Raw genomic sequence first — 14,442 nt, 5'->3', positions numbered from 1 at the left:
ACCAGACACCATGGTCCTGGCTATGTCTTAAGTTTTGAGGTAGTTTGCTATTCAACAATAATAACTGGGACAAATGTTGACAGCTAAGCTAATTTGTTTAATAATTCCTAAGAAAAAAAGTCCCCAGGCCCATTTTGAACCAACTCTGGAGTGCTAGGAGTCTAAGAGTTTCAAGCACCATAATGCATTCCTACCTCTAATATGATAGCACTCTATTTCTATGAAGTTCTTCATGATTAATGGCCTCTTCATAGAAATTCAGAAGTTGCAACCTCTCTAAATCTGTTGTTCCACTTTAACTAGATGATCTGATCTCTTGGGTAATAACTAGCTCCATAATACTGAGTCCATTTCCCTATGCATACAGTGTGGCACAGATTTTAAAAAGCAGGCACTCTAGAGTGAAACTGCATGGCTCTCCTACTTACTAACTGTGTGACATGAGTATGTTACTTAACCTTTCTGTGCCAAGTACTGTCATCTGAAAAATGAAGATGTACCCAAAACGTTGTGAGAACTGAGTTTATGTATCTAAAATGCTTACAACAGCACATTTACACATAACGAACACATTTTGTAAGCTATTACTGAACACATCTCAAATAAAAAATAAGGTGAACCTTAATGACTATTCAGTTGGTAAATATGAGGGATAAATATAAAGAAAAAAAATCATATCCTTACTGAGTGAAAGCTGCATGCCTTCAACCACTTTCCGTTTTCCTGTAGATGGTTTTGATTTTTTACTCCGCACAGTCGACCCCCGGCTGCTGATTCCACTAATGACTGACATGGTGTCATCATCACCACCAGCTAGCAAAGAATTTCGGTAAGACATCAGTGGAAGCCACACATCCTCTCTTCGGAGTGACATCTGAAAGGTCATGAACTTTTCCAAGTAAACATACCTTGAAAAGAAATCGAAACTGTTAGCTTCAATACAGAAATCTGCAGGTTACATTAACTCCTAGTTGTGTGAGCATGGGCATATTACTTCACTACTCAAACTCAGCCTAATGAACAATGTTGTCTCTGCCAAGATTTTCACATCAAATGAAATAATTCAGAGCATTCAGTTTAACATTTGCTGAGTACCTATTACATCCCAGGCACTATGAATAGATACAAAGATGGATATGATATGATTCCTACCTGCAAAAAAGTTTCAGCCTGGTGGAAATCATAAATCTACCCCTGGATCCAAGTATCTCAAGGCTTATATGTAATTTTGCAATCAAAATTCAACTAACGTTCATGTGACGACTATGTGCTAGGTATTTTTTTTCCTCAGGTTCCTTAACTATTCTTACAATTCTATGAGGAGAATGTTTTCCCAATTTTACAGGTGATGAAAGAAAGGATAATAAAAATTAAGAAGTAATCCCACAGTAATAAAAATGAGTAGAGGCAGCATAACCATGATTCAAGTCCAAGGCTCTGACACCAAGAGTTCAATAAGGCTAAATTATGCTTCAAATAAAGACAATTATTTGTCAATTAACTGTAAAGTGCAACTAAAATATTTGCTGTCATTGTAATGACTGATTTCTATCAATTCAGATTTACTAGTGTGAACAGCATTAAAGAGAACAGGAGACATCAGTTACGAAGCATACTGCTTTGTTAGCTGTTCAGTATGCATTTTTCTTTTTTCTTTTTTCTTTTTTTTTTTTTTGAGACATAGTCTCACTCTGTTATCGAGGCTGGAGTGCAGTGGTGCCGTTTCGGCTCACTGCAACTCCATCTCCCAGGTTCAAGCGATTCTCCTGCCTCAGCCTCCTGAGTAGCTTGGATTACAGGTGCACACCACCACACCTAATTTTTGCATTTTTTGTAGAGACAGGGTTTCACTATGTTGGCCAGATTGCTCTCGAATTCTCTGCCCGCCATGACCTCCCAAAATGCTGGGATGACAGGTGTGAGCCACCGCACCCAACTCCCAGTATGTCTTTCTGTATTACAATACACTTCAGTCATATATATTAGTACAGTACTCCTCCAAGTGTGGCCTGTGAACTGACTACCACTCCAAAAACTGTTAAGTCTGCAACAAGATGCAAAGCTTGAGCCAAAATATACTCACTGGCAGAGAGATTTACAATTATGTACCCACCACATACCTAAACAGGACATTACAGATAAGTAGCCTGCACTAAAGCTATCCCCATTTTGCTTCCTCCTCGTGCCGAGGTTACCACTATTTATCACCCCCAAGCACATTTTATATGTTCAATACATAGTTGTCTGTAAACATCATAGAACAGTTTTGTATTTTGCTCTTTGTACTCAATGAAATCTAGCCATTTTTACTATTGTATGGTATTCCATTATATATAAATCTATTGATCCATTTTCAGTTGATGGATGTTTAGGTTGTTTTGAGTTTTCCACTATTTCAAACAATCCAACAGCCATCATTCTTTTATTAGCCTCATTGTGCATGTATTCAGAAGTCTCTGTGGGGTATCTACTTATGAATGAAATTACTGGATCATGAGGTAGAGAGAATCTTAAACTTTACTAGGCATTGCCAAAAAGCTCCACAAAATGGTCTTGCACTGCCATCAACAATGTATAAAAGGCTCTGCTGCCTCACATCCTTGGCAATATTTATTTGACACTATCAGACTTCTTAATTTTTCCTAATGTGCTAGGTGAGAAATGGTATTTGTTTTAATTTTTATTTCTAATTAATACTGCTTATGCAATTTTAACTGAGATAAATTTATATATAATAGAACACATAAAACTAAGACCACTGTTGTATCAGTTTTACAACTGAATATAGACCTGTGTGACCCACATGCCTAACAAGATACAGAACTTGGCAGGGCATGGTGGTTCACGTCTGTAATCCCAGCACTTTGCGAGGTCAAGGCGGGCAGATCACCTGAGGTCAGGAGTTCGAGACTAGCCTGGCCAACATGGTGAAACCCTGTCTCTACTAAAAATACAAAATTAGCCAGGCATGGTGGTGCATGCCTGTAATCCCAGTTACACAGGAGGCTAAGGCAGGAGAATCTCTTGAACCCGGGAGGCAGAGTTTGCAGTGGGCCGAGATGGTGCCTGAGGGACAGAGCTAAACTTCGTTTCAAAAAAAAAAAAAAGGTACAGAACTCTAGTACCCTAGTGTTCCCATTCAAACTCTCCAATACTAGAAGTAACCATTACTGTAATTTTTATCACCATACATTAGTTTTGTCTGCTTTAGAATTTCATATAAAGTCTATAGTCTTTAAAAGCAAAATACTAGTGGGTTTTCAGACAAGATTATTTACAATATGAAGTATCCATATGCTTCTGCCCTTTTACACCTCAAAGCCATGAGGAAAGGTAGAAGATTTTTGAGAATTTAAATCCATTTTGGGAGCTCTTTTATAAGTCACCATTATAGGAGACTAAACCAGAAAAGTGCCCTGTTTGAGAATTAAAGGATGTTCCTGATGGATTGCCTTTATTATTGTTTTTCAAATGCTCCCTCCTTAGTTGGGTTAAGGCACAAATGCAAATAAGAACACAAAAAGCAGCCAGGCACAGTGGTTTATGCCTATAGCCCCAGCTACTCAGATTAAGGCAGGAAAATCACTTAAGCCCAGGAGTTCAAAGCCAGTCTGGGCAACATAGTGAGTCCAGTCTCTTAAATAATACATAAAGTATTCAAATTATACCTCAAAAGCTACAACTATACTGGAGGAAAACTCACAATATTAAAATAGAGTATTTATTATGCATAAAACATAGTTATAATCCTTAAATTATAAAGTTGCTGAAGTATAAACTTTTTCGTGAATTAATGCAATCCTACAATTCTGTGTGTGAGTAGAAAGGAGAGAAACCAAGTATAACAATTGCCCTTAAGAATCCCAAAATGAAATTAAATAGGACATTTCCAGCAAATACATACACTGTTCTTTTGTCTTGTCGGAGTAGTTTAGAAGAAAATTCACTCAGAATATCAAGAAATGCCAAATTTAAAGGTGGATGGCTCTCCCCTTGCGGATTAGGCTCTTTAAAAGCAAATTCTATGCCATCTCTGCAAAGAAAAAAGAAATAATTGAAATAAACATTTGAGGGACTATAATAAAAAAGTCAATAACTTAGAAAATTTCACTCGCTACTTCCTTTGCCAAGCTTTTAATTTGAGGAACAGAAAACAAGGAGGTTGTAAAGAGTGCAGATATATTAACATTTTATGTGACTGTTACTTTCTTTAAAACAATACACACACACACACACACCACTTAGCTTTCAGTATGAACATGGTCTGGTATATCTACATTCTTTAATCGGTACCTTTTTCCATAGAAAATAACATAAATTCTCTCACATAATGATCAATACATTATCTGTATTTTTCAAGACATAAAGGAGACCTATTCTAACATATAGAATGTTAAAAAATAATTCACAAATATCTGTAATGAACAATTCAAGAGTAAAGTTTAAAATTAAACTCCATGTAAGGCCCATTTTAACTACATTTATGTGACGATAAATACCTCTATTCATCAAAATAACAACCCAACATTATAACTCTATCAAATATATAACTGAGTAAAAAACAATCCAGATAGAATCAAGGAGGAAACGAAGGAAGGATATTACATGAAAAAAAGACATTATTTCTGAAAATAATATATAGGTAGTCCTTAAATATTATGTACAATTACCATCTAATGGATTAACAGGCATAAAAATAAACTTCAGTTTTAGAACAAAGTGAAAGTTGTTGAGGGAGGAAGCCAGGTGTGGTGGTTCATGCCTATAATCCTAATGCTTTCGGTGGCTTAAGTGGGAGGATCTCTTGAGGCCAGGGGTTCAAGACCAGCCTGGTGAACATGGTGAGACCCTGTCTCTACAAAAAACAAAATAATAATAATTAAGTTGAGGGAGTATAAGCAAAACTTAAACAAGAGCAGCAAATTTTCCTCATAGAGACAGTTAACACTTTTATAACTAAATGAGCAAGAGGATGAAGGAGAGTCCAAGACTCTAAAAGCAAGGTTCTTTAACCCACAGGTAACAGATAAAGGGTTTTAATACACAAATGTTGGTTATGTTAAAGGTCTAAAATGTATCCATACTTTAAAAGTGCAATTGATCACTAAATTACATGCCCAGTATAAAATAAAATGACTTCCAATTTTGATAAGGGGAACAAAATATGCAGATGGAAAGAAGGCTGTGGATCAAAAAATGGGAAAAGGTCACTACAAAATAAGAGTGCAGAACCAAAGAAAAAACTTGAGACAAAGGAATCAAACCTCAAAAATTTCTCTATCTGACAATGAGATCATGACAAAAGTTGATAAAAGATGTGTAATGCTTGATGAATTTATGCTGCTTTGATTCACATAATTTATAGACTTTGTATGGTTTAAATTTAAACAAAGGTTTATAAACAGAGTTTTAATCCTAACTCATTTTGCTGTTGTTTTTGAGACAGACTCTCGCTCTGTCACCCAGGCTGGAGTGTAGTGGCGCAATTTCGGCTCACTGCAACCTCTGCCTCCAAGATTTGAGCCATTCTCACACCCGAGTAGCTGGGACTAGAGGTGCACACCACCACTCCCAGCTAATTTTTCTATTTTTAGTAGAGACAGGTTTCACCATGTTGGCCAGGCTATTCTCAAACTACTGGCCTCAAGTGATCCGCCTGCCTCAGCCTCCCAAAGTGCTGGGATTACAGGCATGAACACCAAGCCTGGCCCAACTCATTTGTTAATTGAGATAGCACTGTAACTGGTTCTTTAAAATTAAGAAAGGAGATAGGGTAGAGATTTAGAATAAAGCATAAATTTAATTTAGTTATTCCAAATGAAAGTGCTAGATTTTAAAAAAAAGTTTCATGACTAAAAAATATGAAAGCTGAATAAAATATCTGGAAATTACTTGTGTAGCATGGCAATGGCTTCTCTTGTTTTCAACTGATCAAGTCCAAAAGTTAAAGCAAAACGTCGAGCAAGTTCTTTTATGCCACTAAATGTAGAGGATGATCTATCAAAATTATAGCCATTTTCTTGTATCATTTCATTAAAAAGCTGTTTGGAAAGAAAGAAAGCACGTTAAAGTTCTTAATACCTGGAGATTAACATCTTTTAAAATATTACATTTTCATTTAAAATACAGGTGTTCAATAAATGAGGCACTGTATTTTATTGTAAAACACTAAAACATGATACAAATGACCAAAAGTGTAGTACTTCATATATTTAAACTGGAGGTTGTTATTAACATCAGAAACTCTTTAGGTTAGTTTTGGCAGAATGCTATTCTGCTGGTATTAATTGGATATTAACACAGCATATACAAATATAAAGAAAAAAACCCCCAGCAAATTATTAGGCAACCATGCTCTGTTATTTACGTTTCAGTGGTGAATCTTCACATCAAGAACTCTTAACATGAAACAGCGAAAGCTTAAGAATTTTAATCTTCTTTGACAAAGCAATTCTAATTATAGGACTTGAACCAAAAGAAATAATATTTATGCACAATACTATGTACAAAAATGTTTTAGTGCTATTTATAACAGCAAAACTTGTTTAAAAAAAAAAAAAACCCTCAGCATAAACAAGGAGACTTTGGTTAAATTGTGGTCCATCTACAAAATGGAATATTATATAGTCGTCAAAATGGATATGCTAATCATCCTGCTTTGGTTAACTATACACTGTGTCAAAACATCACTATGTATACCCCATAAATATGTACAATTATGTGTCAACTTTTTTTTGTTTTTGAGACAGAGTCTCGCTCTATCACCCAGGCTAGAGTGCAGTGGCATGATCTTGGCTCACTACAACCTCCACCTCCCGGGTTCAAGCGATTCTCCTGCCTCAGCCTCCTGAGTAGCTGCGATTACAGGCGTGTGCCACCAAGCCCAGCTAATTTTTGTAGTAGAGACGGGGTTTCACCATATTGGCCAGGCTGCTTTCGAACTCCTGACCTCGTGATCTGCCCGCCTTGGCCTCCCAAAGTGCTTGGATTACACACGTTAGTCACCACACCTGGCCATGTGTCAACTTTTTAAAATGAGGAAGACTTCTGGGTATACACCCAGAGAAAATGAAATCCAAATGTTGAGGAAATATCTGCATTCATAAAAGCAGAGAATAGAAAGGTGGTTGTCAGGGACTGGGGGTTGGGGGAGGCTGAGACTTTGGTCAAAGGGAACGACGTTTCAGTAGGACAGGATAAGTAAGTTCTGAAGATCTATTGTATAGCATGGTGACCATAGTTAAGAGTAACGTACTGTTTTGTTTGTCTAAAAACTGCTGGGACAGTTGGTCTTCAATGTTCTTAACACAAGTAAGTAAGTATGTGATGTAATGTTTATGTTAATTAGCTAAATTTAATCATTTCACAATGCATACATATCAAAACATGCTGTACACCATTAAGTACACAGAATTCTTACTTTTCAATTATACCTTCACAAAAATCTAGAAAAAAAATAAATGAACCTCTCCTGCTCCAAAAAAAAAAAAAGGTGCTGAGGAAATTATTTAATGGCATAAATGTGTTCATTGTTTATTAGTATTAAAATGCAGTCTTACAAAATGGAATGCACAATTTAATCTTTGTTAAAATTTCAGATTTCATGTAGGCATAAAAAAGAGTAACAAGGCCATTAAAAAATAAAAAGGTTATTGTAAAGTGAAAACATTAAGGATAATCTGCATTTGTTCCTTTTTTATATTTTCTAAACTTTCTACAGCTAGCAGCTATTACTTTATAGCAAAAGTTATTTTTTAATTGCCATCTTTCAACCTTTTAAATTTTATTTTTCTTTCTTTCTTCATTTTCTGTAGAGATGGGCTCTTGCTATGTTGCCCAGGTTGGCCTTGAACTCCTGGGCTCAAGCAATTCCCTACCTTGGCCTCCCAAAGTGCTGGGATTACAGGCATCAGCCACTACACCCAGCCTACATTTTGTTAATTTTAATAGAGAAAATTCAAATTCTCAAATAAAATTAAGAACATTCCTATCTGTATTTCTTAAAAGAAAGTTCATTAAGTTGGAATGGGTTATCTTTTGCATGCAAATTTTGTCTCCAAAGACAAAAGCATACTAAGTGAATAATTTTACCTAATTAAACTGCCTCAACACTGCCAAAATGAAAGCTATTGGTTTTGTTTGTTTGTTTGTTTGTTTGTTTTGAGACAGAGTCTCACTGTGTCACCCAGGCTGGAGTACAGTGGCACGATCTTGGCTCACTGAAACCTCCACCTACCAGGTTCAAGCAATTCTCGTGTCTCAGCCTCCCAAGTAGCTGGGATTATAGGTACACACCACCGTGCTCAGCTAATTTTTGTTTTTTTAGTAGATACGGGGTTTCCCCATGTTGGCCAGGCTGGTCTCGAATTCCTGACCTCAGGTGATCCGCCCACCTTGGCCTCCCAAAGCACTGGGATTACAGGCATGAGCCACCACACCTGGCCAAAACTATCGTGTTTTAGTTATAAAATTAATATACGCTCACAAAAATAAGTTTGGAAATATACAGAGAAAAAAGTAGAATTCAACATGAAATCTACCAAAGCAAGTTAACCACTGTTAATATATTTTGTGATTATGAAGCTCTTTATATATTAACGAATATAGATCTACACTAATTTTAAGTGCTGTACAATAGTCATTGCAGAAATGTACTATACAGTAAATTTATCTAATATCCTGATAGACTTTTAGATTATGTCTTACTTGCTGTAAACAATGTTGCAATATATAACTTTGTATATCAACTTTTGCAAACTTGTCTTTTTATCACCTTAGATAAAAGAGTAGATTTAAAAAGTAGAACTGCTGCCTCAAATGGCATACACATTATAAATTTTTACATAAATTGCCCAATTGCCTACCACATCTATATTTCCTCCATACCTTAGACACCTATAGGTTTTGCCAATCTTGACAGTTTGAAAGCAAAAAAATAATCTTACTTGCACTCTCTTGTATTTCTACTTTTATAAATTGTCTATTGCACCCTTTGCCCAATTTCAACTGCTACCTTAGTTTGCTATTAGGTGTTAATTGTGTTAGCTAAAGTTGGTACTCTTAATGCTTACCTGTTGCAGACTGAGAATAAGGGTCTTAGCACACTGAATTTTGTCTATCTGCCTTGTTTTACTCATTGTTTCTTTGATGATATCTCCATAGTCATTATAATACTGAAAAGAAATTTGTACAAATTAGAGCTTTATCTCTTAAAACCACTGGACAGTAAGACTAATTTTAGGTTAGTCATGTAAACACATCACAAAGTATGTATTTGGCCAAAATTATGCCTTCGAAGGCAGAAAGACTGTTACTGAAACCTAAAGATCATTTCTAAGCATACAATCCCTAACTTCAGTAAAATCATATATACAAAACCGTTAAGATCTAATCAAATTCAGCTCCAGACTTGGTTTAAAATAAAGAAGGTATAGTGACTAAAAGAACACTTAGGTTATGCAGATTTTCAGAAGTAACACAAAATATACAAACAAAATTCTCTTTGTAAAACAATGAATATAATCTCAGTTATACTTATAACTAATTCATTGATACTGGGTACAGGCCATGAGCAGTTTAAAACTTTATTAATTTGGCTTGTAGAATCTAACAGTCTATAAACAACTTTTAAAAGGAAAGCATATAAACAACTTTTAAAAGAAAAGTTGTTTATATGACATTTACAATACACATGGCACATGAAATTTTTTCCTAATTTAAGATTGTGTTTCAAACACGTACAATAACAATTATCAAAGATAACAGAATAACCATGTCCCTATGACAAATAAGTGACTTTAGAATACCTAAAACTTTAAAAGTTGTTAAATAACTTCATAAACAACCTTAGTTTAAAAACAAAACAAAACAAACACTGGTAATTATCATCCCAAATGATTTAAGTTCCAAAATAATTTTCAATGATATTAGAGTTCAAGTAGCAAAATATTCCAGAGAGGATTAACTAAGTTTTAATATATTACATATTTTATTTATTGAAAGCAAAGGCTTTAAAAAGATTACATTTATAATTAGATTTTAGTTGAGGAAGGATTTTTAAAGCTATCTTACCATATTTAGTCACATTCTCTTAGTATAATCAACAATATCCTGTTTATTATTACTTTTAACTTACAAAACCTCACATACAGTTATGAAAATTATGAATAACCTATGGTGAATCAAGTCAGACTTTGAGAACCAAAGGTGGGAACCTTAACAATCATAGTGGAACAGATAAAGGTAGTCAGGATGCAAAATGTTTGGAGTTATTCAAGGTTGCAAAATGCATAGTAACCAAGCCAAAACTACCACCCAAGTTTTCTGACTCCTGAAATTCTTTTTAATGCTACATCAAGCAGAGGAGGATGCCATCCTATTATCTTAAACTGAATCATAAATGCTATTTCTGATAGTGACAAATTAAGAGGCCATCTCTAATATTCCAAATGCAAATGAACATAATAAATCCAAAATGTCCATTAATTGGAGTAGAGGTATAAGGAAATGTTACTGAAAACATTAAATATTTTAAATACAACTCTTTTACACTAGAAATGTAATTTACCACTTAAATAATTCAATGGCAGCCATGTATAAAAACCAGTGTTGCATTTTAAAACTATCTTGCTATCCATTTTCAACTTTACCTTCATATACTGTTTGAAGATATCTGCAGCTGTATTCATCTCCACCACAGTATATACAATTAGCTTACAAAATGCTGCAAGTAAATTTCTTCTCTTGTGCAGAGCTTCAATTTTACTGGCTTCATCCTCTTGCTGACCATCTGCAGAAAAAGTCCCAAACATTAAGCCATCTTGTATTTTATTTCAACCATGTATTTTTTTAATTCTCACTATAAAACATGCTTTTGTAAGATAATTTGAAAAGGGAAAAACATTAAAATTAAAATTATAAACATTCATAATTTATTCCAATAAACTACATTTTTATGACATCAAATAATGATCAGAACAAATGGAATTGAATCACTCTATTTGTTCGTATTCTACATTCACCTAGTGAAGTCAGGCTAAACTTGCCTAACATTCATCTACTTCCCTAGCAGGATAGTTTGTTAACAAAATCTGCACATTCAATGTCTGTTAGTTAAGGCTCCTAGATTCCTGAACACTGCCAACCTCAGAATTTCTCCTATCCCTTACAAGGATGATCCCACTTACTTCAAACCCCAAAAATCTGGCTATAAGAGTCCTCCTTTGTACATATATTCTGCTAGACAGGCCCCAGAAACCATTTTGTCTTTTTAAAATAATCTTGCATATTTCTACTCTGATCCATTATGTGAAATCTTGACATTCAATTCTCAAGAAGACAAACTTATTTCCAAATTCATAGTCAGGGAAGCCCCACTGAAGCCTCCAAGTAATGCCAAATAATTGTTTTTACTTATTGGATACTGTAAATAAAACTGGATGAAGCTTTTTATATTTAAAAAAAAGCTACATAAAAAAATTTTTCCCTCTGGAGAGATTTTACAAATGAAATTACTTGTAAAAAAAACCACTATCCCGGGCCGGGCGCAGTGGCTCACTCCTATAATCCCAGCACTTTGGGAGGCCAAGGCAGGTGGATCATCTGAGGTCAGGAGTTCGAGACCATCTTGGCCAAAATGGTGAAACCCCATCTCTACTAAAAATACAAAAATCAGCTGGGTGTGGTAGCACGCGCCTGTACTCCCAACTAGTTGGGAGGCTGAGGCAGGAGAATCGCTTGAACCCAGGAGGTGGAGGTTGCAGCGAGCCAAGATCACGCCACTGCACTCCAGACTGAGCAACAAGAGTGAAACTCCATCTAAAACAACAACAACAACAACAACAACAACACTATCCCATGTTAAATGAAGTTAAAATTGTTTATGTTTATTAGCCATTTATAATTCCTCTGGTGAACAGTCTGCACATATCCTATCAGCTCCAACATAAGGTTCTCAATATCAAAAACTATTTTATGTATAGTAAGAATGTTCTTTCATTTAATTAATTTTTCATCTTGTCTCTGGTAATCTTTGATAACTTCTAGTAAACTAAAACCAAATTTTAAGAGTAAGAATTTGTTTAAGACAGACCATCAGAGAAAGTTATATCTCAAATATATGTCCCAAGATGCAACACTATTTGCTTAGACACCTAAGACATATCATTACACTGAATACATAAAGTAACCTTTTCTTAATAGCTCTGTCACTATAATGGACAATTTCTACATGACATTGTTTCCAATGACATATAGACATTTTCCCTCTAAAGACTAAACTATCCTATGATATTAAAAGTGTTTAAGTCCTGATTTTTATTTTCCTCCACTAACTGCTTGTCAATAATTAGCCAACTTTTTCTCTTGTGGATATTAAGGAATGCAAAGAAGTACCTAACACACTGGGCCTTTCATTAAGTGTCAGCTGCCATTATTATTATGTATTGTCAAATGAAATGCCTCTAGGAGCATTCCCTATTTTACTCTCCCTTTCTAATCTGATGTGGGCTAACAAATACAATATGCAAGGGTCTACAATACCAGATGTTAGGTGAGGATGAGTAACAATGGAAACTATCATATGCTGCTGAAAGGAGGGTAAAATACTACAACCACTTTGGCAAGATGCACACACACTATATAATCTAGCAATTCCATTCAGGTATACACTAGAAAAGAACTACACATGTGCTCAAGGAGCTAAGCATTGAAATATTTGTTGTAACACTATTTTAATTGAGGAAAAAGTAGAAATAACCTAAATGTCTAAAAATAAGAAAATGGATAAACTGTTGTTAACTTGTATCATATAATATTGGTCGGAATGAATGAATTCTAGCCGCATGTCAACACTGTTTTATCTCAGGAATGTAAATTCAAAAAAGAAAATTGCACTGGGTGCAGTGGTGTGTGCCTATAATCTCAGATACTGAGGAGGCTGAGGCAACAGTACTGTTTGAGGCCAGGAGGTTGAGGCCAGCCTGGGTAATATAGCAAGATCTCATTTCATATTTTAAAAATAAGACAAAAGGCAAATTGCAAAAGGTTCAACATAATATCATTTACATGGAAGTTAGCAAGAATAAATGAACTATGTATTTTTAACAGATACAAATTCTTAGTAAAATAAAACCGAAATGCAAAGGTGTAATAAACAACAAATCTGGAGTAGCAGTTATCTCTAGGGAAAAGGGGAGGATAACGGGATAAGGGAGGAATACAAATGAGGGCTTCTTTTGTAACTGTGCTTTTATTTCTTTAAAAAAACCTAAAACAAATACAGCTAAATTTGACAAAGACTGATAGAATGGTTATGTAAAAATCTGTTATATTTTCTACTCTTCCATTGGACTAAAATGCACTTCATTTTAAAAGTGAAAATAGTGCCAGGTACAGTAGCTCACATCTGTAATCCCAGCACGTTGAGAAGCCAAGATGAGAGGACTGCTTGAGCTCAGGGTTGGAAACCACCCTGGGCTACACAGCAAGACCTCGTCTCTACTAAAAATTAAATAAATTAGCCAGGCAGAGTGGCACACGCTTGAGTCCCAGCTACTCCAGAGACTGAGGTGGGAGAATCATTTGTACCTGGGAGATTTAGGCTGCGATGAGCTATATGGAGTCCACACCACAACCTGGGTGACAGAGTGAGACCCCCCCCCCGCCACACACACACAAAGTCCAAGGAGATAAGATGCTGTGGGTAATTCTAGGAAGCTCCTAGGTGGTCAAGAGTTTTGGCAAGCGTACTCTAATTCAATTCCCCATGGACTAAATGAAGCTAAGGCAGCCCCAAATTAACAAAAGGGTTATGTACCAAAACTTATTTTGTATCAGGTTTTAGAATCCAATTGTGCTTTCTCATAGACGTTTTAGAAGTTTAAAAAAAAAAAAAAAAAGACGTTTTATAAAGTCCTATTCACTTTTTGGATTAATTTCAGATGTTAGCTTCTCAAAAGATGCTTCAATACCTGCAGATCAGTGAGAACTTACTCTACATGCCCAAAACACTTTGTACATGTCTCCATTACTTATCAAAAATTGCACTATAGGCCAGGCACAGTGGCTCACACCTGTAATCCCAGTACTTTGGGAGGCCGAGGCAGGCAGATCGCCTGAGGTCAGGAGTTCAAGAGCAGCCTGGCCAACATGGTGAAACTCTGTCTCTACTAAAATAACATAACATAACATAACATAACATAACATAACATAACATAACATAACATAACATAAAACAATAAATTTAAAATAAAAGAAGAAGAAGAAAAAAAAAAAAGAAAAAGAAAAATTAGCTGGGCGTGGTGGTTGACACGAGTAGCCTCCCAGCTACTTGGGAGGCTAAGGTAGGAAAGCCATTTGAACCTGGGAGGCGGAGGTTGCAGTGAGCCAAGATTGTGCCACTGCACTCCAGCCTGGGTGGCAGAGCGAGACTCTATCTCAAAA

At 35.5% G+C, this 14,442-nt stretch overlaps 1 protein-coding gene across 6 annotated transcripts in view; it reads right to left on the bottom strand.

Moving 5' to 3' along the window:
• The window catches only part of STAG2 (stromal antigen 2), a 137,329-nt gene that overhangs the window by 14,284 nt on the left and 108,603 nt on the right, over positions 1-14,442 (bottom strand). For all 6 annotated transcript variants that reach the window (XM_012001503.1, XM_012001505.1, XM_012001507.1 and 3 more), the window contains 5 exons: positions 10,650-10,789; positions 9,072-9,173; positions 5,893-6,041; positions 3,905-4,033; positions 685-908 (listed from right to left, as the gene is read on the bottom strand). In XM_012001503.1, the coding sequence (XP_011856893.1) occupies positions 685-908; positions 3,905-4,033; positions 5,893-6,041; positions 9,072-9,173; positions 10,650-10,789 (744 nt within the window). The remainder of the gene's footprint in view (positions 1-684; positions 909-3,904; positions 4,034-5,892; positions 6,042-9,071; positions 9,174-10,649; positions 10,790-14,442) is intronic.

This window comes from Mandrillus leucophaeus, unplaced genomic scaffold (assembly GCF_000951045.1).
Source record: "Mandrillus leucophaeus isolate KB7577 unplaced genomic scaffold, Mleu.le_1.0 Scaffold661, whole genome shotgun sequence".
In the NCBI taxonomy this organism is placed as follows: Eukaryota; Metazoa; Chordata; class Mammalia; order Primates; family Cercopithecidae; genus Mandrillus; species Mandrillus leucophaeus.
The sequence above is the reverse complement of the archived record's forward strand: the minus strand, read 5'-3'. Positions and strand labels throughout refer to the sequence as shown.